At 40.5% G+C, this 27321-nt stretch overlaps 1 protein-coding gene across 5 annotated transcripts in view; it reads left to right on the top strand.

The window, feature by feature from the left end:
- The window catches only part of st3gal3b (ST3 beta-galactoside alpha-2,3-sialyltransferase 3b), a 79601-nt gene that overhangs the window by 41598 nt on the left and 10682 nt on the right, over positions 1 to 27321 (top strand). For all 5 annotated transcript variants that reach the window (XM_049599072.1, XM_049599071.1, XM_049599075.1 and 2 more), the window contains 4 exons: positions 7218 to 7281; positions 9074 to 9169; positions 9447 to 9633; positions 25099 to 25245. In XM_049599072.1, coding sequence (XP_049455029.1) covers positions 7218 to 7281; positions 9074 to 9169; positions 9447 to 9633; positions 25099 to 25245 — 494 coding nt within the window. The remainder of the gene's footprint in view (positions 1 to 7217; positions 7282 to 9073; positions 9170 to 9446; positions 9634 to 25098; positions 25246 to 27321) is intronic.

Below are 27321 nucleotides of genomic sequence, written 5' to 3'. Positions count from 1 at the left end.
TTTAAACTCTCCTCAAGGTTTCGCTCTGATGGTTCAGCTGTGGAGAATGCCAATGTTATGCCACCTTGCACTTTTCATCATTTGTCATTGTTGGGAGGCTGTTTTTTTTTTTTTTTTTTTTTTTTGGCAGCAAGTATTTTGCCTCGGGTTTGTTATTGCCTTGTCCTGAGTTGAGACAACAGGAGATGGGTCATCCATCACAGTATACATTTACAGTATGACACCTTTAGTCTTTGCCAAAGTTATGCTATCATTATATAGTAATGTAAGCATGAAGTGGTTTTGAAAACCCCTGCTATTGGTGAACATTGAAGATTTTAGTAGCAACTGCTGGACCGCAGCCTTTTTTAAATGCAATATATGACCTAATGTCTATCTCACATTATTCATTACTGGTTATTGTTTGACTTCTGAGTAGGGATGGATTCCAATAGCTGGTTTTATTTTAGATCTGTCTCCTGGCTGGCAAAAAACTCAGATTCCTCAAGCTATGACGTCTACACTTCTCTATCAAACATTTGATCTCCCTGTAGTCTTTTTTTTTTTTTTTTTTTTTTAAGCAATAAGCAACTGAAAACATAAAGGCAGCAGGCTTGTCTTTCTTAGTAGATTAGATCTGATGAACTAATAAACAATTATTATGTAACCATTTAACTGAAAAATTTGGGTGTTCTGTGCGCTCCCTGCAGCTGGTGTGTCTTTTTGCTCACAAACAATCTTTGGCTGAATACGCACGTTACTGTGTAACTCTGCTGTACACAAGTGGAGTTGTTGTTTTTGTAGTTCAACAATGACCAACAGAGCGTGAACTCTTGTATAGAGAAACGATCTAGATGTTCACCTCATGTCAATTTAAGAATCTCCCAGTTGAAGACTGAACTAAACCAAATGGTTCTGAATCAGGTTTTCAGTATTCAGCTCAGTGCTTGGAGTAAGTAGCTGGTGCAGTACAGTAAGCTACAGCTGCTGATTGGATGTGTCAGTTAATGAAGTTAATGAACTTGTTATGTCTCTGCGCTGGTGACAGCCATGGCTGGAGGCATTATGTTTTCTGGGTTGTCAGTCCGTCCCACTCCTTTGAAGGTGATATCTCAAGAATGCCTTGAGGCAATTTATTCAAATTTGGCATAAATGTTAGCTTGGACTCGACGATAAAGTAGTTACATTTTGGTGGTCATAGGTCAAAGATCAAGGTCACAGTGCCCTCCTCTGTCTCAATCTTGTGAATGTGAAATCTCACCATTCAGGATTTTCTTCAGATTTGGCACAAATGTTAACTTGAACACAACTATGAGCTGATTAGATTTGGATGGTCAAAGGTCACTGTGACAATCATAATGTTTCCTGGGCGGATTCAATGAGCAGATCTTAATTTATTAAAAACCTATTGAACCCTCGGCCTGGGAATCAGACGAATCTGTGAGCTCATGTTTTATTGGCTCTAGCGGATGGGTCTGGTTCCCCTCCCGTTTAGAGCTCCAGCTGACCTGGCCTTGGTCTGGCCAATCACAGCAGTTTATCTAATATGGGGCATTTTAGACGGTGACTGATAACTTACGTAGCCTTCACAATTAAAACAAGTATGTGATAACGTCATTTTTTGCTGTTGCACACTCACTCCAGGGATACTACGCCTACTGGAAATTGACTGGACTGAGAGTTTTCAGACTATCTCGCATTTCTGATATGGCGTAGCAAAGTCAGGCTGTCAGACCCAGTCCCTGTCTCTGGGTTCATCCAATAAAGGCGCTGTAGTTTGAACAACAGCCCAAGAACCAGTAAAAAATCCACCAGATGATGTGAAAAGATTTGAGCAGGGAGATCTGGGCACTGGTAAGATGGAGAAAATTCATTTACACACACTACCTACATTGTTATGATGAAAAGCTGGTTAAAAATCTGCAAAGTATCCCTTTAAGAAATGCTTTTTGACAGTTTACTTGGTAACATTAATATTTGAGCATCATTGAGCACATTGCCAAAACAAGTTTGGAGCTATTGATTATTTCAGAAAGGAGGTGTTGAATCAAAATAATCCTGTATTTTTACTTTTAAAAATGGGCCTTAAAGGAAAGCCCATTTCAAAACCTGGAATTCCCCAAAGACTCGTGTGTGTGTGTGTGTGTGTGTGTGTGTGTGTGTGTGTGTGTGTGTGTGTGTGTGTGTGTGTGTGTGTGTGTGTGTTATTGTGGCAAAATGCCATGAAACTAATCTGCTGTTTGATGTATCAGATATTTACCCCTGGCCAGTTTTTAGCTTAGCAGTCTGGCTGAACCAGTGTTGTAACTTCTGACCAGGCTGAAAAAGACTTGTTATACAGTTCATAATACTCTGCCCATAGGTCAGAATATATGAAATTGTCAGTTCATTTTACCATCTCGGCCCTGTAGGCTTCTGTGTTTGTCACAGTAAAACCCTCGTCAGTGATGTTCTCTTGTTTGCGAGATGAATTCTATCTTGGGAGGAGGGAGCTTGCATGTCTCCCAACACTCCAACTTTAATGTTTCCATACACAGTGCTTGTACTTGTTCCCTGACCTTAACACACTGCAGCACTTTAGATATCAAACCAGTACACAATGCCATGGGAAGTGAAGAGATAACATTAAGCTGGCTTCAGTGACATGCTCTGTCACATTTTCCAATACTTGCAAGCAGAAGGTACAGTGAATGTTACCTTTGTGCTCCGGCAAGTTCTTCCACTGTCATATGAACACACACACAGACACACACTTTGTCTCAGTCGCTATCAAAAGAGCACTCCCTGTGTGAGTGTTACACCTGGTTTCTGTTTTCTCCACGGACCGCGATGGCAGCGGGGTTTCCCTTTTAGCGGTACTCATGTGGAGAGATGATACGTGTGGATCTTGAATAGAACGCCACAAAGGATTCCAAATTGGGAACATGGAGTTGTGGTGGTGGGCGGGAGGATTATTTTTACTTTTTATTTTGCCAGGAGGTATCTCTGGCACACATCACCCACAGCAGAGAACATTAAAGCTGTGTTGATTTGGTCTCAGAGGGGGGGAAAAAACATACTTATCAGCATGGCAGGATGCCAGTCAGCCACTGAACGGTCAATTTAAGTATTATGCTGTATTTTGCATGAATTGTTAAATGTTATTCTCACTGTATGTAAAATGTTCTCTCTGATGTCTTCCTGCAGTCCAAAGTGAACTTAGTAAAGCTGTTAACATGATGTTCAGCAGCCAGAGGCCTATATAGTTAGAGAGAGCAGAGAGTATCTTAAATTATGTTTGACAGATTTGCAGAAAATCAACATTTGCTCAGTGCTTTACAATTTGTGTCAAAGCCGTTCAACCGCTTTTACTCCACCCTTCCCTACAATAGACCCATTTTTGTCTTTTTATTTTTTAGGAGGGATAGGGGATCTTAGATAGCAGGTCAACCGTATACTTCACATAAAAGTGGTATAAATCATCTGAAAACTGGGAACCTGAAGATTAATTTGAGATGCAGTTCAGCACTAGTCATAAATATGTGCACAAAATAGGTAAACACTGTGTTCTGGTAAAGTGTCTATTCAAACTTTCCAAGTGTATAGGGGCTTACAGCAACATGATGGAAGTATATGATGGCTATTCCCATGAAAACCATGAGCATAAATACAAAGACCTTGAGGAACACCAAAACACCATGCTGTGATTTGGTACAAAAACTTTTGACATGCTGAGATTTCTGTAAGAACTGCATATTTTGGTGATTGGATGGGGAGCACCTCTGTTCTGGAACCTGCTGAGAAACTTCCTTTGTGTTATCCTGGAAATCCAGAGTTCTCGCGAGAGTGAGAGTAAATGGCCTTGCCAGTTTTTCCTTCACCAAAATTTTGCCTAACTTTGAAGCATTATTCAACCTTCTTACGGTCAAGCCAGCATAACATGGTTGGTATCTCAAACTTGGCTCGCTATAGCCCCCGAAAGACAAGAATGTTGGCAGAGAATGCCGGCGTCCTGGTGGTTAAAGAGGAATAATGGTGTATTGAACCTCCTGAAGTGTAGTTTGCAGCACTATTTGCAACTTATGCTCTCATCAGTTAATTCCGAGGAGCTGTGAATGATATTCCTGGGTCATTGGGTTCTCACTGTAGACGTATTTGTCTTTCTCGCTTGCTCACCAACTGAAGGCACACACACACACCATTACGCAGTTATACACATACTTTGGAGGAGACATGATTCAGCCAGAAGGATGCAACAAACTGATGCCAAAGATTTGAACTGGTATTGAATCGGAAGATGGTATCACCTTGGTCCCTATGGCTATATTTCAGGATTGTTAAATGATCAGTATCCTTGATAGATAAGTCACTATACTGCAATCAGATCGTCATTTTATGACCTTTTAGTTGATGGTGATTTTAAAAGGCTACCAAAGTGCAGGCCTGACAAATACCACTCTCTGATCACGATTCTTTTATATTGTTTAGGCTACACTCTTCCCAACAATGTGTCTGTGTTTATGTGTTACGTGATGCTTCCGACCTTCCTCTATGTTACCAGTAAAGATTTTTTTTTTTTTTTTTTCAAGACTTCCATGTTAGACCAATGTCTGAACCAACAGCCATTCGTCTTTGGCTCCAACCACGAGACATACTTTCCTGAAATGTTTACCCCGAGTACTTATAACAATTAGCTTCCATGTCGTCCTCGGGAAGAGAGTCCTGCCCATTGTGATTTTTCACTTTTCACCCGCTTGGATCCAGGTGTGGTCCTCGGCCTTGTGTTTATGCTGCTCGGGGTGATGCTTGACGCCAGACATCGACACCACATCCAAACAATGGGCTGTTGCTCTGCTCGCCTCTCCTCAGCAGGTTAATCATTAGGATCGTTAGCCAGGGTGAATGGGGCTGTAATACGTCTTACAAACTGCTCTGAGGCCCCAGTCTAAACTCTCATCTTCTCACTCTCCCTTTACTCTTTCCTTTGCTGTTGCTCTTGGCCCCCCTTTGCAGACAGTGTGCTATATGGTGATTACATTAAGTGAAGTAAAGAGGGCAATGAAAATGCCTCTCATTTTTTAACAATGACTACGTTTACATGTACAAAAAAAAAGGTTTTTGCCCTAATTTCGAAAAAGAAAAGATTCCTACTGAAGTGTTTACAAAGCTAATGACAATGAATATTCTGCTGATATTCCTGTCGACATGCAGCCATGCACACTCCAATTAACATGCCTAAAAATATGGAAAAGTGGAACAGGTGGAGCTGCTTTTCCCATTTTGCTTAAGTTAACTTCTGGTGTTGGACTTGTTGGACCATGTGAAGAGCCTCCCTCTTTCATTCCTTCAACCACCTTCTTGAAAAGGTGGGCGTTGCGATATTTGAGCATATCCAAAAACCTGTTTATACCAAAGTCTCTCTTAATGTTTAAAAGTAGGTGTGTTTCTCTTTACGTCTGGAAATGTTGGCTTTTCTTTTAGGCAAGCATCTCTACCCCACAGCCTTGCAAACTGGTGGGTAGTTGGTTTGTGTACAACGCACAGAACTGACTGTGAACAGACAAGCGGCTATGTGTCGCAAACTGCGGTAAATACCTCAACTGAGACACATATTCTGAATACGCTGTATATGGTTCAAAGAAGGCTCTCAAAACCTGAATGATATTGGCATATCCCATGTGTCTTTAGGCTCATTTATACTTACTATACTTACTATATACTTTCTATACTTGTTGGCCTCATCCGCCACTGAGCAACTTTAATGGGATGAACAGGGCCTTGCCTCCAACGCTGTATCCAGTTCTCTTTATACATCCATGGTTTCTGACAACACCAAACATTTTTTTAACTGTATCACCAATTCCTTTCATGTTTGAAATGTCTGTCGTGTCCTACAGTCACGTCTCACTTGAACTACACAACACTGCCCCCAAGATTTCCAGTGGTATTGCTTTGTTTTGTCCGTATCCGTAAGCTTTGACAAAACGTGCACAAAGACGGACAACATGAAGGCAGAGTATGGATAGAAGGCTTTGCCACTGTTTATATACGTTCCTAATGTTGAGCATAAACTAGCCTTTAATCAGAAAATGCTACATTCAGAATAAAGCCAGATTCAGAATATGTAAACAAAATATGCTGTTAACGTGACCAGTATTAAATGTCTAATGTTACCATATTCAGAATATAGTGGAATATTAGTAGTAAATTCAGTAAGTGTGACGCTGGGAGACTTGTGGAATGCAAATAAAGAAAAGCTGATTAACCGCCATCATTAAACCAAGTGGTCTATCTTTGGTGCATCTGTATTACTATAAATGAAACCTGGATCAAAGATAGTAACACCTGTAATGGAATCTGCACATTCAGGATATCGTCCTCGTAAATTATGAATGTTAGAGGGCTAAAAATGGTCAGGAGAGGAGAGGTAAATATGTGTAATATCTAATGCTGGAAGCGTGACTCTCGCAGAATGCCCCGTAGAACATGGCAGGAATGCGTGCTATGGCTAAACATCCCCGTTTCTCACCCTGCGATCAGACGGGGTGCTGGCCACGCAAGGAGACAAGCTCAACATCGCCCACTTAACCAGGAGAATGTGCTTGTTTGAAAACAGCATTCCTCTCTGAGTGCTTTTATGGGAGAGTTTCTGCATACACACGCATACCATCCCGAACCCTGTATGTCTGTTTCTCGCAGATTCACTCCTCCCAGGAACACAACAGCTTTTTTCCCTCCGTAATCCCATCAGCACTCTTCTTGAGGGCTGATTGGTCACTCCTTATCTGTAACTGAATAAACGGAGAGAGGTGTTCTCTCCTCCAACTGTCTTAGGACCACCTAGATTGTTTTATCTCTAGTGGTATGTCCAAGTCCTTGGCAGTTTGTTATTCCTTTCTAAAGGAGCATTTCTCTCAGTTTGGGCTTTTCAGATATTTCATTTTCATTACTAGAAAACATCACTTCATCTGTGGTCATCTGTGAAGTGCTCTATAAGGAGGGCTTTAGGTGACTGATCCTGGTGGTAGTGCATTATCCACTGTCAAATCATGGCTTTGACCCCACTCTGGAAGTATCTAGTCTCCCTTTCATTTCCAAGAAAGCTGTTATCCACTTAGATATTTTATACACAAACTGCAGTGTGCAATACAGTTACATACAGAAGTATTGATATTTCTTACCTTCATCTAAAAAGTGCAGTGTAGGTGAAACTAAATGTAGTCCACTCATGGTGTTTATTTCTTTTTTTCCCTCTGCAGAGAGAATCATAGACACCATTTTAACTGCCACGAAAAATTATGGACTTGGAGAAGAGCTGGACAGGTAATTATTGCCTCTCACCCACATTAACATGATGTTCTGTTTTGTCTGTCTATCATTCTCTGAAGGAAATATGTTCTAACTTTAATGTGAAGTATGTGAACTTTTATGAACTTTTCTGTCTGTTATATGAAATTCTATATAACCACTTTCATGGAATCAGTGCTGATGATAAATGTAGTCAAATGAAGCAATAATTTCCTCAGTGAGTGCTATATTGTCAGAGGAAGCTGAGTTCATCTGCTCACAGAGCTGTACCGGCAGTGCCTTCATGTACCAAGTACATTGCGTGCTAGCTACTAGTCTGTTGCTAAGACTTTGTTGGCCAAGACCAAGTGTTGATGCTTTCACACCTGCGCTGTTTGGTTTGGTTCAGTTGAATTCAAGTTCTGTTTTTCCCCTAAGTGCAGTTCTCGGGGCAGGTGTGAACACAGCAATTGCAGTCGGTAGCGCACCAAAACAACCGGGCCGAGACCTTCTTGAAGAGGTGGTCAAAGTTTGGTTACAAACGAACTCTGGTGCGGTTCGTTTGTGGTGAGAACGTGTTCCGACCTCGATCTGAACCAACTGTAGTCGCATTACGCATTGTTTGGGTTAAACATGAGCATCAGACATTGTTTTCTAATCGTTTTCAAACTGTATGGTTTGATTAAAATGAACACTGACAGCAATATAGTCCACGATGAGCAGCGCTAAAATCAACCTGCGTAGTTGTCCCTCCATTGTGACATTAGAAAGTGTCACATTTATCTTTCAAGTGTACTCTTCTTCAACGCTTTGTTTACTTCCTGGATTCTTCCCGCATGGAAATTCTGACCAATCAAGAGCAGCTTTCACACACAAGGCATTTGATCTGGTCCGCTTGTAAATGCTGCCGTGAGAACACGAACCAACTCTAGGCAATTATACAACTTTGTAACAAAATCAGTCCCTGATTCAGACCAATGCAAGACAATTCTAGGTCTCAGAACACCCTAAACTAGTGTAAACTTCTTTGCTCCTTAATGTGTTTTACCTATCACAATAAAAGTCCAACTTAAATTACTTGAAGCATTTTGCTAAGAGGCAACAACGAAATAGCTGACAAAAACTACTAAGTTGTCATCTGCCTTCTTGGTCCTGCTGGTCTTGGTTGTCTTTTCTAGTTTATTGTCAGGATCCTGAAGACAGTCTCCAGCGCACCTCTATCCAAGTGGGGAGTAAAGAGACAGTGACAGTATCCAACAAAAACCGCTCACACTGAAGGTTATTGCAGAAGACTGATTCAGTTTCTTTTGGCATTGAAGGGCATTTTGAGCAATGGCACCACTAGTCGGTGCATGCTCTCAGCAGCTCAGGTGCATGAGGGTCCCCACAGGCTGTATCCTCTTGCACGTAATGCAGCTGCAGCCTCGGCTTCTCTCCGCTGCATTTCTTCAGCTGTATAATCTGGCACGAATAAGGTCAGCTGAATATCTGAGTCAGCCTGAACACTATAAAATATATCTCCATCCATAACATCCTCTGCACTCATATTTTGAGGATGCCATTTCCACTGTTGGAAACATTGCTAGTTTGTAATACAAGCGAACAGGACGAGAAAGTTCTTTCTTAAGAGCGGTAACTAGATTGAGGTGAAATCCAACCTTTAGTTTTTCCTTCCTCCAACAACATCACTGTCACATCGAATGATGCTGCTGGACACTGGAAAACCAACAGATTTGCAGCTGTGAGCTCACCTTTCTCTGTCAATATAGCACACAGTAGGTGGCAAATTTTCCCTGTAACGTTACTAACTGACCCCTCTGTCCTGCAGTCTCAACTGTAAAAGATGCATCATTGTGGGCAACGGGGGAATCCTGTTCAACAAGTCTCTGGGCTCCCGGATAGATGAGTACGATGTTGTAGTGAGGTAAGATGATGCTGGAGTAAATTAATTTTGATATGTGAATGGCCATCAGAACAATAGTATTGTGCATAAGCTATAAAATGTACAAGGCATAACTCTACAGAGTGTAAACAGTACCATGTGTGGTATTTGATGTTTCCTAATATAGAGAACATCTTATTAAATTACATATGCAGTACTTGATGAATAAATAAAAACATCCCAGGTGCTTAACTTCTGTGCCATGGGCTTTTCTTAACCCAGATTCCTCATACTGAAACATTTTGTTCTGTGCTGGCAGGTTGAACGAAGCCCCAGTGAGCGGTTACAGCAAAGACGTGGGGACCAAAACCACCTTACGGATTACCTATCCAGAGGGAGCTATCCAGAAGCCAGAGAACTATGAAAAAGACTCACTTTTTGTTTTTTCTGCTTTCAAACCACTGGATTTCAAGTGGCTCAGACAGATGGTCTTCAAGGAGAAACTGGTAAGGATCTTTTTTTAAATCTTTAAGGAATGAAAGTAAAAATATTGAACATATAAAACACGCACACACAAACCTGAAAGATAAAGGAACAGCGACTCTCGGCCACTGACAGAGCAGAGGTGTTTCTCATGTGTTTCGTCAGGTTTGCCTGTGTTTGACTTGCACCCATTAAATTAGCACTGCAGAGACTTTCTACTTCTCTGGGTGTCTAAATGTGTCTGAATATTTGAGTTACGTGTCTTGTTTTAGCAGAACATAGCAGTCTAACCTCTGATCACATTCTGTACATTCCTTCCTGTGGAAATGTAAGCCGTTTTTGTAAAGGGGTTAAGAGGACAGAGGGAATCTCTACTATATAAAGGGGATGTTTCAGATGCTTTGAATACCTAATGTGGAACGGACCGTTGAAAAAAACCAAAGACTAGCACAGTGAATTGTCTCCATGAAATGACACTGCCATTATCTCATGAACTATGTTGTTCCCCTCTGAACCTGCTCTCTTAGATGTTTGGATGTTGCTGTACCCATAATTAGACCTAATTCACCACATTACAGGTCTTTTGTGTGTCCTGTGGAGCCTTATGATTGCCAGTTAAATGACAGGCTATGAATTGGCCTTTTAATCACAAGGATCCATTCTGAGTGACAGAGCTGGCTGTCTCTTATCTTTTAAAGTACAGTAGGCAGTCATATTTAATGACTCCTGTGTCCTTTTATATCCATTGTCACAAAAAAGCTCCCATGAGCACTTTCATTTTGTTCTTGTTGAACAGTCTTTAGTATCTCTTTGAGATTATTTCGATTCAGCTGCAGGACAGTGGGAGTGCTTAGTAAAGGCTTTCCACAGTCATTAAAATAAAGTTAGTCGTATTTTAAAGGAATTTATTTGCCCATTTACTACAAATCTTTACTTCCTTACATTATTGCTGAACGTTTTAAAAGCATGGATTGTTAAATATTTGGAAGAAATTGTTATCACTTCATTATTTTCATGCAGTCTTTCAGCATTATTAAATTCCAAATATTTTTCCAGGCACTTTTCACACCAAATGCAATGAATTGTGCAAATAAAACGCACGTCAATTTCAAAATTCAAGCCCATCCTTCTCTATGAGCCTATCCACACTAAATCTGAAATTTTAGTTTTTTCTCAAACCCATAAAATGGTAACTTTTGCTCACGCCATCAGTAGATTTTCTCAGTGTCATAGTTCTCTTCATGGCGTCACACAACAATACAATTAAAATAAAGATGATTAAATGACTGTAAGACAACATCTGGGGAAGTGTAGCAGCTGATCTTGCTTGTGATGATGAGTAACTGAGAACACAAGAGTAAACATAGGCATGATGTTACACTGTGGCCGTTATTAGTGTCAGAAATTGCTTGTTGTCGTAAAAAAAGGTATACTATAGAATCTGACCATATAGGACAAGTGATAGTGTTATGTCAATTGTTTTTAGTATTACTGTAGTTATTGCCAGCAATGGAAGCATATGAGCTCAATGTCTTTCCTTTAGAAATCAACTGAGCCCCTGAGTCCTGGTATTATTAGATGACCCTTATATTAACGGCCATGTATCACAAACACATATGTATGTTAAACAAACTTGGACTCTGTTTAGTCTGGTCACGAATGATGCAAACCAGTGCAGTGAAGCTTGTGACAATAATATGGAGCCACCCATTGGAAATGCAGCCACATTATAATTTTTCTACACCGTATTGCACACCCGGAATAACAAGCCCGCCAGTATGTATGTATGTAGAGTTGACTGTGGGTATATTATAGTTAAAAAAAAAAAAAAAAAAAAAAGTAAATATATAAATATCTGCATTGGCCTCGGTTTGAAAAGCGAAAAATCGTCATCGAAGATTCTGTATTTTAGTTTTGTTTTTTGTGTCGCCCGTGATCTTTAGACTGCAGTTTACTGTAAAATAACACAAATGTTTTGCAATTTCAAAATTAGTTAATTATATAAAGGCTACTGTAAGTGAGTTGAAGCCAATGGGCTAAACCATTCAATGACACTTGTACATTCCTTTAAGGTTGTACACAGGCAGAATAGCTAAACTGCCCCTGTCTAATCTGAATTGGAGAAACCTGCTCTGTTTCCAGCACAGCCGTGTGACTTTGAGGGAGCAGCTGGATTTTTTTACAAGGTGACATTTGTCATAACAGTATGAGTGAGGGACGGGGGAAAATACAGAGGAAAGGACAATGCCATTATAATATGGGATGGAAAGGTCATACAGTGTCGAGCTGAAACTAAGTCGTGGTGTGAAGTCGGATTAAAGGTTGAGAGAATAGAGGAATGCTAGATGGAAAGGATAAAGTGAAACAGGGTAAAGGGATAATAGCTGGGGAAAAGAAAATGAGCAGTGGAAGGTAATAGTAAAGTAAAATGGAGGAAAATAGCTCGCTTGGCTGGCTGATGGCCCCTTCAGCCTTTGATAGGGCCCAGATTTTTCTGGTGTGTCAGACGGAGAGGACAGTGGAAATGGCTGCCTGGGATAATTGATCTGGCCCCTGGCGTCCGACTCAGCCCTCTTTGATCTGCTGAGGAGGGAAGAATGTTTCTCATGGGTTAAAAATCAGGGAACAAAAAAAAAATCAGTGTTGTTTGGTTGAAGCCTTGATGATGATATGGAAGGAGAGAATGGGCAGATGTGCAAAGACTCATGTTTGACCTTTGATTAGTCTTTCTTTTCATTCATCTGTAATAGTTGTTTTTCTACCTTTTATAAATACATCATTCTATGGACACGTTTTCTGCGCAGTTTACTTCACATTAGTGACTGCACAACCATTTTTAGCCCTGCTAGAAATGGTCCAAGCTGAGGTGCACTTTGGAGTGTTTTAGATTCTTGTTAAAAGTTATGTGAGTGAGGTGGGGTTACCTTCAAGGTTTAAGAGCGACCGAATTTCCCCTTTCTAATTTTGTTTAACTTATATTTGCATGTTATGTAGCAGGTGTCAGGTTACACCCACCAACTGTATCACCATGCAGGAGGAAGTGTGCATCTACTGCTAGTTCACCTAGCACCTTTGAGCTAGCTAACGTTACAGCTCAAGCAAAGAGGACGCCATTAATGTTTACATCTTGCACTGTCTCAAGCATGAGCCTCTGATCCATAAGGTGGACGCTTCCTTCTTTGATGATACAGATGGCAGGTGTAGTTCAGTAGAAAGAAAATAGTTCCAACATATAACTGCTCACAACAAGGTCTGTGGATTATCTTGAGTAAACTGGTCATGATCTCTGTAAAGAGACTTTGCTGTTGACATGTATTTTTTTGGCACTTTGAGCACCACAAGCTGAGTGCCATCTAGTTCCATTATATTGGAGAGAAGGCAGACATGTCTACGGCCGATATCTCCAACACTCAGCAACTCACACCAAAACAGTCTAGACTGATAAACAGCACTACAGGTAAGAAGAAAAATGTGTCTTTTTAATTTTGGGGTGCATTGTCCCTTTAAAAACCACACATTACCAGGGCAACAATATCTGTTTACAATGGAAAGTGGATTTTCAGTCTTAGCAACAACATGAAAGGAAGTGAGGTCCTGTTAAAAGATGGTTATCCTAGCTTCATTGTATCAGACTTACACCCAGCACAGACTAATGCAGTGGAAACACAAACACGAGGAGGTGTTTGTGTGTGTATGTGCCATCTATGGACTGGGGGATACATTTAAATTTTTACGGGGTGTCGGCAGGGCCTTTAACTCTCAAAATGTCTTCAATTTAATCGTATAAATATTAGGCTTAAAAGAAATTAAACAGTGTTAAAGTTGGATTTGTGAGGTCATAATTGCCACAAACATTTGACCTAATTTAATTTACCCATCTTTTAATTTGTTTTTGTCAAAGTGAGTCAAGCTCTAATAACCATATTCCTACATAAAACCTACCTCTGCTCAGGACCACATGAATACTGCTGTTTGTACAAAAATCAGTCCTAAATTTAGTCAAATAATAATCCAAAAAGGCCTTAAAAAATCATTAGATTTAAGGGTCTGATTCCTGTAGACACCTACCAGACAACAGGTTATCTAATCTAACTCAGTTAAATGCATCTTGATCTAAGATAGTGATACAACATACTTTGGGATATACAGCAGGAACTCCCTCCCATGCAGCAGGAGGCATCCCTCCCTTTGCTTCATGTCCATTTAGTCCATCCCAGCAGGAGACGTAATGTAACTTAGGACAGTTGTCCTTTGGTAGCTTTTACATCTCTTGGTCCAGCAGGGGATTTCTTTGTGTAACCTGCACACTCACAGCTGCAAGGGATGCAAAACCTTTTCACTCTCCTTCTGCGGTTATGAAAGCAAGTGTATTTTCTTCTTCTTTAAAAGGTTAGTGGGTGGTACAGGCTTGTTGTGCAGCCGCAAGTGACTCATCCAGCCGCTTGTGAGAGTGCTCGACTATCCTGCGCTATTGTGGCTTTTCAAATGCCTACAGCGCAGTCTTGGATGGCTGAACAGAATACAAATTAGCGAGGCAATTTCCCAATCTGTTATTTAGTGTTTTTGTACACTCTCACAAACACACACTCAGAAAACTCCCACTCACCCACACACGCACAAGTCCAGTGTTGCAAACTTGACCATGGTCCTGGTCAGATTTTGGCCTTGCAGATACAGCTCTCTTCCTGAATGTGTCTCGCATTTTAGATCAGTGAAGCCCTCTGCTACATATACAATCATAATACCTCAGCATCACAAGGCTTCCGACTTCCTTAATCCCTCAGTACCACAGGTCTACGTGATTACAACTCAACTTTGTCGCCTGTTGTAAAGTCCGACCCCACATACGCAGCCTCCTGGTTGATTGCCCAGTTACACTCTGTTTACAAATGTGCTCAAACATGATTTCCACAATTGTCGACGTTTTCTTTTTTCCCCCTATTTGTCTAGTTTTCAATTTTGCCCTCACGCACAGCGCGCACTCGCGGTTCATGCACACACAGCCGCAGTTGTTTGTATATGCGGGGATATTTTCAAACAGAGCCAGTGAAGGATATACAGCCGGTGGTAAACACAGGGCTCGAAGGTGGAGTGCCGGTGTTCTATCTCTCCTGTTTGTTTACAGGAGCTCTCCCTGCTCTCTACACGCCGGAGAGATAAATGATGGATGGAGACAATTTCAGGAAGAGAGTACTTCTCCTTTAATAGAAATACGGCCAGGGGTTCTCACTCAGAAGTATCAAAATATTGTAGTGAAGCCAATCTTTAAAAACATTGCACATATCTGAGGCAGTGCCAGAAATTGAGCAATGAATTACCAAAATAGCCGGTTGCTTCACATCAACGGACAAATTTCCAAATGATCTCCTTCCTGCGAGAATATTGTCATGAAGCATTTCCTATTGTTGATCTCTGTGTAACAGCCAGGACGCTTCAGTTTATAGACATGTCATTTTAGCCAGAAGAGTTTATTGTAACTCTATCACTGAGGATGCTCCAGTGGACAGAAATATCAGCTATATGGCTCGTTTTTAAGCCCAAACATCTGCGCAGAAGCCCAAAGTAGCATGCATACATGCATTCATAAACATTTACATACTTGTAAACATGGATTTTGAACATGAACCAAGTGACTAACATGGGGTCCGGATGTCACTGATTACCATGAGTGTTGTGTTTCAAAAATGAGTCACCTACCCACCCTGCAGTGATTAACACTCAGACCTTTACTCTGGGTTCCCCTTTTAGTGCCGTGGTCCGATGCAATGGATGTTGGGTAATTAAGTATTTATGCAAGTAAAGACACAAGCATGATCCGTCTCAAACACTCCTTGCCCATCCAGACCAATCGCCCCTGGACTATAGTGTCGGAGGCAAGGTGTGTGTTTTTGTATCTGCAGAGCTCCTTACCGTGACCATTTAGTAGCATTTTGCAACCATGGAGCACCAGTGCGACTTAAATGACTATATGACCTTGAGAGCTGTAAGTTTCTTTCCTGCTCAGAGTGAATAAATCCTCACGTTTACCAATGCAGCAGTAACAGTTTAACTTTGTGCTAGCTGCTAACAGCTAACTGTTTACCAAAAGCTTCAGGTTCACAGCAAAAGCATCAACACTTCCGGCCAGAGGCGAGCGGTGTACTTCAGAATAAAAGCATCAATGTTTCCGCTTTGTTTTATTTTATTATAATAAAACTTTATTTAACAGTATTAAAACTTTATTATAAAAGTACCTTTATTTAACTGTTAACACAGCACTTAAACTTGATTACGACGATACTTTATTTACCTTATTTTTAACAGTAATTTAACTGTACTAAAATAGTACTTTAATTTGACTTTATTAAAAAAGTGCTTTTATTTAACTTTATTATGACAGAACTTTATTTAACAATAAAATAAAAGTACCTTTATTCAGCTTTATTATAACAGTACTTATTTAACTTATTTTAAGTAGTACGTAAAAATTTATTATAACAGTACTTTAGCTATACTACAGCAGAACTTTTATTTAACTTTATAATGATATAACTTTATTTACCTTTTATTGGAAAAGTACTTTTATTTAACTTTATTTTGAAGAACTTTAAATTTATAATAACAGTACTTTGACTTAACTACGAAAGTACTTTATTTACCTTTATTGGAAAAGTACTTTTATTTAACCTAATTATAACAATACATTAATTACATTTATTATAATAGTACTTTATTTCACTTTACTGTAATTTTAGTTTGTAGCGTAGATGACTATTTTAGTAGTCTACAGTAGTTTAGAGGAGATTTTGAATGTCAAAGTAAGATGTATATCGTCAACAACAATATAACCAAAGAAAAATACCCCAGTATGAGGTATAGGCCGTATCTCCCAGCCCTAGTTGAAGGAGACTTTGACTCGTTGGACTTGGTCACTGGAGGGATTAATTAGTCTTTTACTCAGATACCAGCAGGCCCAGTCAGTCAGCCCATGTTGCCCAAACAAGTCTTCAAGGTCACAATGCTGTCAAGTTTTGGCACTGTTTTCAGGTTGGCCGTCATGGGAGTGTGGAGTACAAGGGTTTCACACACTGGATAACCTAAGAGAGGCCAGGAAAAGAGAAACCACCATGACCTCAGTGAGGGCAGAGGTCTTTGTATGTGTTGAGAAAAGCAAAGGCAAATTGGTGAATGCTTCAGATTCCTGGCTAACAAACGGCAATAAAATAACCAAAGCTGTCCAAAATTTTACCTCTAGGATTTTAGAAACAGCAAACCCCTGCTGTGCATCTCAGCACTTACCAGCTGCTTTGGAAAACCTCTTTGCTTTCAAACATTCTTTCTGAAATGGTTCCTCTTCAGTGGAGCACTTATGTGGTGAGACACTGCAACTTGTAAACTCAAAGGTCTAACATGTACACAGTGCTAATGACCTCCAGAACAACCTTAATTGTGATTGTTAGCAGTTCGGGGCTGCCGTTTTCGTTTCTAAATTGCTCTAAGTCTACTTTCCGGAATTCAGTCCACCTCGTTTGAGTTGTCCTCTCCATAAACATCAAACACAACCACATCCTCAGACAGCCAGATAGAGCCAGATCGTCTGATGGCTGCCTGTCAAGGAGGGACGAACATCTGTGTCGTCATTCCAGGCGTATTAAGAGATTATCTGGAGAACACACAAGGATAGGTCGAAACTTTGGAATCAGACATACACTGTATCTGGTGACAAGACTGTGGCTGGATTTACTACTTGTGGCCGACAGAAAGTGGAGGTTTGTTTGTATTTGTTTACACTGAAGGGCTTTAGAGCCACCTGTAATAACCAAGCAGATGTGCAACTTTTTGTTCTTTCCTCTCGTGTTAAAGTGCTCCATATTTCTGCACTTTTCACTCAGTTCCTTTGGAACTATAAACTAAGCTTTCTGCTCTATCCAGTATGTAGAAACATTTTAGTTTGAAGGTGAGTTAAATTTCATTGGCTGCACTGAAAGCAAACCACACTGAAAGCCATAAACGTAAGGTTGGATAAGTCCCGGCTCTAAATCAAGTTGTTCCTTATTTAGGCATGCTATATTTAGATGGAGTTAAGTGCAACTGTGCATTTTTTCAATTTTCTGCAACTAAAAAAGGATGCAAGTCATCATATTTATGTCCATCCTAATTTCAGTTTTCTCCACCAATAGCCCATAGTTAGCTTTTCACATATTTTTAGTATTTTTGTACATGATCTTAACTGTGCTGACTGAGATATTTGTGTCACATTGGGCACTTTTCATCCTCCATACATGCCATCTTCTCAGCCCATTCAGTAATTTTCCATTCACCCTGCCTCGTCACCACACCTACCTGCCAGCCTGTCCACTCATTTCCCGCTCCTGCCAGTCCTCCATGCCACTTCATCAGGCTAACGCCGCTCACCTGTGAATCATTACCCCCGTCACTATAAAGACGCCATCTTCACCAACTCTCCTTTGCCACGTTATTCTTCGCCTCATGCAAGACTTTCCAGCATTTCCGGACTGCTTCTTCGGTATAGATCCCGCCAGTCTCTGACTCACCTGCTTCGTCTGATCCCCGGTAAACCACTCTGCCTTCTGTCTTTGACCACAAGCTCTGCTTCTACCCCCCTGATCCCAGTTCGCCTGTTTCTCACGACTCTCTGGAAAGGACGGCACAGCTTTCCAAAGTGAATTTACCGGTCTAGTTACCTGTGGTCTTCTGAGCTGTGGATTGCTTCGTTGCGCAGCAATGCCCCTTGCCTTTGAGTGTGCGCCGCAGATTCCATGTTTAATCGCTGCTGTCTTGCACGCTATTGAACTGTCTGCTGTACGTGTGTGCCTGGTGCTGTTACGGCGTTCCACGTGGAGAGTTGCGGCCTGATTCTGTTCCCCTGGGGACTCTGAAACTGAACATTGACTCTCTCTGTTGCCTCACCAGCCTGCTTTCCCTGTATTTATTGAAGTGGTGCATTTAAGTGCAGTATGAAGTGTTCCACCTGTCCCTAGCGTTGACATTGGGTCCAAACTCCAAGTGATACATTTTGATCGCAGTCCTAAAAGTGAAATCTTAGGTAGTTATTTTTGCATTTTCAGAATGTTGTACATTTCCCATTTAAGCACTCATTTTGTCATTGTGCTTTACCCTCTGTAGTCTACATCACTTTTTCCATCTGTTTGATCCATCATCGTGGCTTACAGTAGGTCTTCTCCTCACCCTCTGACATTGTCTGGCTCTAATCCTGTGCTTTAAGCTCCTTTGGTGATGGTTTGTATAGCAGTGATTTTCCTACAGCTGTGAAATTACAAGACAAATACACTTAGCCTTTACAAAGCTTCTGTTGTAACTGAAAACACCGACATAAAGAAACTGAGTGCTTTTATGGTATTAGTCTACTTGCAGTAATGCATTAATGGCACCACCTTTCGCATCATTAACACATGGGAAGGGAAGCAATAAAAGGGAAGTTTTCTGTGTTGTCATGAGAATGGATAACGTCATTACACCAAAATATATTTACCTGCCTAAGATGTGTCTAACTTTGTGTTTGTTCAACGTAGGGATATTTATTACAACTAAGTTCCCTGATGTTTAAACGGAAATTTGAACTAGTTGACTAGAGTAAAAGTAGGAAAACACCCAGAAAGCAGTCAAAATTGAGCACAGTTTAATCACTACAGTGAAACAATGTCCAAAAAATACTTTAAATATTTCAAGAGCCTTTTGAAATTGTTAATCACATTTCCAAGTGACCAAATCATATTTTAAACGCTGCTGAAATGTGCAGCACATTATCCTACAAAACATGACATGAACTCCCTAAATACAAGTTAACAAAGAACTTTTATTGAAAACAGCATTCTTTGTTGTAAGGAAACGTACCTTATAACTGCATTTTCATTTGGTGAATGCAATCACTTAAATCATAATAATTTTATTAATACGTTTAACAGACTTTTATTTCTGGTGTCAACTAGTGAGGCTAGCAACGTTTAATTGACTCGTTGACAAATTGCACACGTCCCTAGTTCAAGACTCCTTAATACTTATGACAGTCAAGATGCAGGTTGAGAGGTTAAAGGAGGACAACCTCAGATGGCAAAGTTTCCGTCCACTTGCTTTTATATGCATTTCAATTTGCACATAAAAATACCTGGGAGGAAATAGTGGAAGTTCAGGGCAAAAAAAAGAAATTGCAAAAAAGTTATTATGCTTGGCTGAGGTGGATAAGTTGGTATATGGATAAAAGCAAAATGTGACAAATGGCAATGGAAACAAACTTGTACAAGAAGTAACTTAAATGTTGAATGAAGCTTGAGCTCAACTAAAGAGAGATGAAAAATGGTGGCAGATGTGGAAACCTTAACGTTCCTCAATTTTAAAACACACATCCTATTTTTCAATCACGTTTTCAACATTGTTTTCATTTGTGTAAGGCTTGACTGGCACTCTTGTGATTATGTCATCTAACTCCACCCTGTTCCTGGTTTCATGACGATGGTTCAGTGTCCCATGACTGACGAACTGGTGCCACCAACTGTTTGAGAAACACACAATTCCTAATATTCACGTTAACAGCATTAATTCTCTTATTCTTTCGCAAAGGTCCTGGAAATTTGGTTAGAATTTGCCCTAAATTTGGATGGAAACTTGACTAATGTCTACAGAAGTCGAATTGTAACGTCTCAGTTTACTTCTGACTGGCTTATTTCGACGTCTCTACAGTATATCTCCTTCCATTGCAAACAATTAACTCTCCGAGGTCAAGGTTGTTTTAACAGGTGCTTTATTGGAGCACACAGCCCTGTGCACACACACTTAAATCTAATAATCCAGACCAATTTAAACATAAAGCTGTCGCAGGAGAAGGGAAACAGCCATTTCCTCTCTGACCACAGCCCAGTAACAGCCCCAAACACCAAAGCTGCACACTTCTGTTCACCTTTGAGCATGTGTGTATGTCAAGGGTTGGTGAGTACGTGGTGCAGGAGCACTCTGCAGCTTCCTGTTCAGTAATGGTCAAATGCCACCGGCTCAACAGTGTTTCTCTTGACAAACTAATACACACTCACGAAGAGGTTAGCGGTCAGTCTGCAGTGAAAGCCACATCCTGTTCCCTGGAGGCTATTTGCTTTGAGCTTTGAGTACTGCTTCTGCACGGCAGTCTTTGATGGAAATTTCCACCATTGCTCATGAATTTACACGGTTGTTTTAACTTTTTATCTAACCAAATGAGACCTGTTATTAAAACTCAATTTATATCATTGTTGCACATTTTCGTATTCCAACCCAAAAAGTCTTCATTGCTGTCACTCTACATCTCCTCTGGAATAGTTTGAGAGGATGGAGTGTTATCATTAACCCTGTGAGACCCACCATAGACCCATGGTGGCCTTTTTTAAGGGGGACAGGGGATATTTAGCAGGAGGTAGCACATCAACAGTATATGCCACATAAGTGGTATACATCATCAGAAAGCTGGGAACATGAAAATTATTTTTAGATGCAGCCTCGCACTGTGTCAAGTTTTTCTCGTCATAATTCTGAAATACACATTGTGTTTTGGTTAGCCGCCTATTCTTTTGAGTGTATAGGTTTTTAAAACATTATGATGGATGTGTATGATGGCCATTCCCGTGCTCAGTTGTGTTGCACAATTTTTTTGTATCAATTTTTAGGTTGATACTATTTGTTACACAGATTTGGTGAAAAAATGAATTGAAAAATTGTCAAAAATCCCTCCAAAGTACCACATTAAGACACGAAGACCTTGAGTAACACCATAGAAGAATCCATGCTGTGATTTGGTGCCAATACCTCTTGACATTTGGAGATTCCTGGCATTTTTTGGCAATTGGATAGCAAACACTTCTGTTCTGGAAATTGCTCAGGAACCCGTTAATGTCAATAAACTTAAGAAATCCAAACATCGTCCCATTGCCCAAGGTCTCATGTTCGTGGCTGTCAAGTTCCATGAGGTTGTGATTATCCTAGAGGTCACAATAGGTCATTTTGTACAGTGATGTCAAGTTTCAAATAAAGCTCTCACTACAGTTAAATGGACGAACATCACACATGAATACAGTTGGGCTCATTGTGTCCATAAGAGTCTCAGCTTTCCAGTCATACTCAATATATGCAATTCCAAGGTCAAAGTTTAAGGACTCCACCATGCTGAATAATCAAATACACCAGATTTATAATAGGTGAAAATAACACATTTATACAGCAGACAAAAAACTGGATTGGTTTCTGCCCAATACTGCATGGGATTAGCATAAAGTGGGCATGTTCATATTTTCATTTTCATTCAGATATCTAGAGGTGAGAGGTCAAGGGATCCTTGTGAAAATGGCCATGCTAGTTTTTCCCTCGTCAAAATTAAGCCTAACTTTGGAGCATTATTTACTGACCTCCCCAACAGGCATCCATCGGTACCAACTATGTCATGCTAGCTTTAGGTTGTCTAGTTTGACATGATAAATTAAACAATGATTAAAAATGAGTGTAGCCTCTTAAAGACAGTTAAAGACAGTCAACAGTGATCCTGCGGGTCTCAGAAGGTTAACTTTCCCTGTCCTGTGCATCCTAAACTGGTAGAGATCTGAGTTAGTGACCTTTTGATATAAGGACCTTCCCACATTCCTAAACTCATAACTGCACCCACAACCCCCTCCCTTCTGACAGGCCTGAATCCATACATACTAATTGCTCTTACATTTCTCAAAGCCACCTGTACTCTGCCAGTTGTCTGAACATCTTCAAAGAGATCCCCACCCCGTGACATTTGTGTCTACGTACATGTCGGGTCATTGCTGTGTAAAGCGGAGGGGTGTGTATGTTGTGTGTCATTAGCTTCTCTCGTTCCTAGAATAAAGAAAAAAATGCATTACTCTCTTTTATTGAGCATACACAGACGTGCACACATCCAAACAGCACAGCTAAATAGATTCCTGGCAAACACAAGCTGTGTTGACAGGAGAGATGAGCTGCTGTTCCTGTCGCAGCTTGCCGAAGGCACAGAGCCGGGCCCACGTTCAAAACGAGCCGCCACTGTTAAAGCCACAAAGCCAGCAGACTTGTTGCTACTGCCTCTGCCAACACACACAAACACACACACATACACGCACACATACACACAGTCGTGCATTGCTTTATCAAAGGCGGCCGGGCGGGTGCTTGACTATTTGAACAGGTGATTCCCATTTACATCTGCTGACCGTATTGGCTTCGTGCGTTCTAGGAAGTCGCACTGTCAGGCGAGTCAATCACGCACAGAGAGCTGGTTGCACATTTATTTGCTGCATTATTGGAAATAATGCTGTAAAGGAGACTGATTTATTGGAGGTGTAATCTTCGCTATTAGCATGAGGAAGAGAGACTAATTTTCAAGGGCACCTTTATGTGAGTCTGTGTCTCAGTTTGCTGCTACTCAGTGGCTGTTGTGGTTTGACCGAGTTGAACAAGTGCATTTCATCTGAGTTGCATAATATTATTTAGGTCGCTCTGCCAGCCTGTCTGACAGGTTGCCCTAGCGACTAATGATGATGATTGTCTTTGTATAATAAGACCGGAGGTGTCACGGAACACCCTCAGGTCAAGGTGTGATTAAACCATTTCCTTTCAAATGCAATATTTAACCACGGATGTTTAATAGGGACTCTGATTTGGGTTGTTCCAACTGTACAAGTACAGCAGACACTAAATGTCCACACCTAAAACAATGGCTTCAAAAATATGTTTTAAAAATCTATAGAACTCATGTAGATGGTATGACGACACCGACAGTCACTTTCAGATTGATTTCATGGGCCATAGAAACACTTGTCTGTCAAAACAGCTGTAGGGCTTTTCCACTGGCACTGTAGGCCATGACGAGTCAAATCATGATATGCTTTCCCATGATCGGTTTAAACACAACGAGTTGTGCCAAAGATGGACTTACCAGGCGGTCAGAAGAGTCATTTATATTTCATATGAATGCAAATAATTTAACTTTTAAGGTATAATGTAACTTGCATGTTACTCAATGCATGATTTGACGTCCTGGGTCAATCAACACACTTTAAATGGCAATTTGACAACTTTGACAACGTTCTTGGATACTTACTGCATGACATATGCTTAAGTGATGATTGGCTCTTCAAGCGTTTAAAAAAGTATGTTAATTTTAAACAGATTATGCAAACTGAATATTCTATATCCTCACTTGGAGGAAAAAAGTGGTGGAGTTAAGTAGCGGTACACTCTAGCAGCACTATACCTGTGTTTCTGAGACATTACAAGCAAAGTGGAGGAGAACTCATGTTCATGTTGCGGTGAGAGAAAATTAAATAAACCCAAACAACTGTAAGAAAGTTGTTGACAACTTGTGAGGCAGACATAAAAAAAAATGCTCCGTTGCTTCACAAGCACAAGCACGTCATAAGTTAAAGACGAATTTTTAAGGAGGTAGCCCTGAGACATGGAGATGCAGATCCAAGTTAAACTGGGCTGACGGGCCGAGTCAGGCCAGCATATGTGTATATGTGCCAGTTAACCACCAGTTTTCCACAATTAAAAATCAGTTCATCAGTATACTGATCTTAAAGCACACAGCACGCTCCTTCATCAAGCCTGAGCAAACACTGCCACTGAACGTGCAACTTGTCTGTCATGAGAGCAGATGTTGTGATCGAGAAGCAGTCGGTTCTGATTGGAAAGTTGGAGAGAATCCTTATAAGGGCATGTCAGGGAAAAGTGGAGAAGATCAAACCAATAATGGGAAGGAAAATCTGGAGTCCGTGCGTGTAAACATACTTGTTAAAAGTTAATCATCCTTATCAGTCATGTTTTTCTCCATCCTCTGGTTTCAGGTTTGATGGAAAAATAACGTAATTATTTTTCTTTTCTTCTTAAATAGAGTGAAACAAAGTGAAAGCAAATTTGTGTCTGCTGTTGTCCTACACTGATGTTACGATGTGTGTTAAGGTGCAGTTGGAGCAACTTTGTTCTCTAGAATTTAGACAAATCAATAAAATAATTTGCTCAAACAATAAGATCCTTCATATTAATGAGTTCTCCACACTCTTCTCTACAACGAATGAAACCTTTAAGAGGGGGGCAGTAAAGCACTCAGCACTCAGGGGCAGCTGCACCCCTCACCCACTCCCTGATTCTCCTCCTGCTGGGAGTCGTAATTACTGATGTCCTGCGAGCCCCTCACCCTGACTTCATCCGTTAAAGGCCCAAAAGCCATTTCCCTAATCAGTGCTGGTAGGGGTCTGGCTTCTGGTTGGCTTCTGTGTTTTATGTCAGTGTTACGGACGATAATCTCACTTTGATGCTGAGTTGGTAAATTGCAGTTGGCTGTCCACCGTGGAGGTGGCATCATGCGGACGTCAGCTTTGTGTTTTATGCTCATGACTCCGGCCTTGCCGAGACAAAACAGTCCAGTATTTATGTTGAAATCTAATTTTCTGTTTGTCTTCCCTTCTTTTTTCCCCCTATGTCTGTTTTCCTTGCCAATACCTCAGAGGGGCATAGAGGGCTTTTGGAAGTCGGTGGCTCACTATGTGCCTCGGGAGCCAACAGAGATGAGAATCCTCAATCCCTACTTCATCCAGGAGGCTGCCTTCCAGTTCATAGGCCTGCCCTTCAACAATGGCCTCATGGGCAAAGGGGTAAGACACATGCCGACATCAGTTTAAGAAAATCGTTAAAAAGTAACACCAAGGAAAACATGGACATGCTGAAATGGTCATTATCAGTACAACACTGTGCCCTGCAAAAGTCTTTTCAAATAATTGATGAAAGAAAAAATACAATCAAAAGCCTTTCACCGTCATTTTATAAGTTGTGTTTGTAACTCATGTAACAGGAGCTCTGATCAGGCAACAGCTGTACCAACGTCATGGCACTGAAATGTCCTTTTTGTCAAGTGTCACTATCTTTCTCAAGATGAGTATGATCTGCTCTTGAACTGGGTTTACTGAAGGTTTTTTGCATTTTAAGAAATTATATAACATAATAAAACTGAAGTTACAGGTCATAAAATAGAGAAAAGAGGAAAATGAAATAATACATTCAAAGAAAGGAAAATAAATAAAATAACTGGTTACGTAAATAACAGTTCACAGGATATAATTTAACTGGTTACATAAATATTAGTTCTTAGTATATAATTGAACTGGTTATATAAATATCTGTTTGTAGGATATAATTAACTGATAAGGGTACGGTCACACAAGAGTGAAATTAACATTGTTGTGTATTTGCCTCTTGTTCAGTTCCATTCATTGCGAGCAGAGGGGTGAACTTAATTGAACTCTGACTGGTTAAGTTTCAGCCTTAACCAGTAGCAAAGGAATTTGTGCAGAGGAGATGCTGTGTTTAACCAGCCAATAGTGTGATACTGGCCATAAAAAACAAACTGCCCCACATAAAAGATGCTCCCTGGCTGGCAGTGAGTCAGGAGAGAGGCGTGGATCGGAAGGCAATGGAAATGTACTAATTACATCATGTTTTGTGGTGTTTATTAGCAGGTAGCCAACATTAGCCAACAAGTAAGTGATAGTCGTTGGCCTGCATTCGTTCACATGTGACCGTACCCTAACTGATGCATTTAAATCAGAGAATATATTATACTAACATAGGACACAGCGACAGGCACCATAAATCCACACATATACACACACAGACACACACATCAAAACACTTCCAACAAGACCCTGTGGAAGAGTTAAAATTGCACAGATGAATATATCACCAAGATTTTTATTCCTTTTCAAATAACTACCCAAATATATTTTCTCTAACGTGTTCAAACATTGGGATTCTATTTTAATGAAATTCACATGGAATAACAGGAAACCAGGAATAAAAATGAAATACCTTAAACTGCCAAAAGAAATGGGCGGTCTAGATTTACTAAACCTGGAAGCTTAATATCACGCAGCACAGATAAGGAATGTGAAAGCGTGGACATTTAGTTGGACGTGAACACATTTTAATTAAGCATGTTTGTGCTATCATCTGTGTCTCTTGGAGGTTCTTTACCTCAGAATGGCGGCGTTACCTCCACCATTTTCTAAATAAAAGAAGCAGACTCAAAGATTAAGTGGAAATACCAAACCATTTTTAATTGCTGACATTGCCTAAATGTTGAGTACCTGCTGTAACCCTGTTCCAGTCTGAATTCTACAGCACTCTGTTTCTATTGGATGTTAGAAATTGACGTATTTGTGTTTCTTATGAATCATGTTTGTCTGGACCTGAGACTGCTGAATCAGAGAACGTTTTGTTAGAGAAATAAACGGCAGGAAAATATAAAGTAATGATGATATTTGGATTCATGTTTTGTCGGTAAGGGGGATATTGTTAAAGAATTGGAGAAGACATGAGGAGCGTATCACTGTGGCTCTGCCCTCTGGGGCCACCAGAACACCCCTGCATGAACTCCACTCTGCAACATGTGTTCAACATGTGGGCATCTGGCCTGTGTGTGTGTGTGTGTGTGTGTGAGTGTGAGTGAGAGAGAGGGTCATTTGTGTATGCACATTTGTGTCTGGGTGTTTGCAGTGTTGTCTCGTACAATACAGGCTGCAGGGTTGTATGATTTGGCACATTCTTTCCCGCGAACACGTTCCCATCTCTGTTTGAGAGTCATAGTTTATGTTTATGTACGTGGAAATTAATGAGGAGGCCTATTTGTTACACTGGTGTTTATGTTGAGTGTGTGTGCGAGTGTGTGTGTGTGT

Source organism: Epinephelus fuscoguttatus, linkage group LG15 (genome assembly GCF_011397635.1).
Source record: "Epinephelus fuscoguttatus linkage group LG15, E.fuscoguttatus.final_Chr_v1".
Lineage (NCBI taxonomy): Eukaryota > Metazoa > Chordata > Actinopteri > Perciformes > Serranidae > Epinephelus > Epinephelus fuscoguttatus.
Note: the sequence above shows the minus strand (reverse complement) of the source record. Positions and strands in the feature narration are given on the sequence as shown.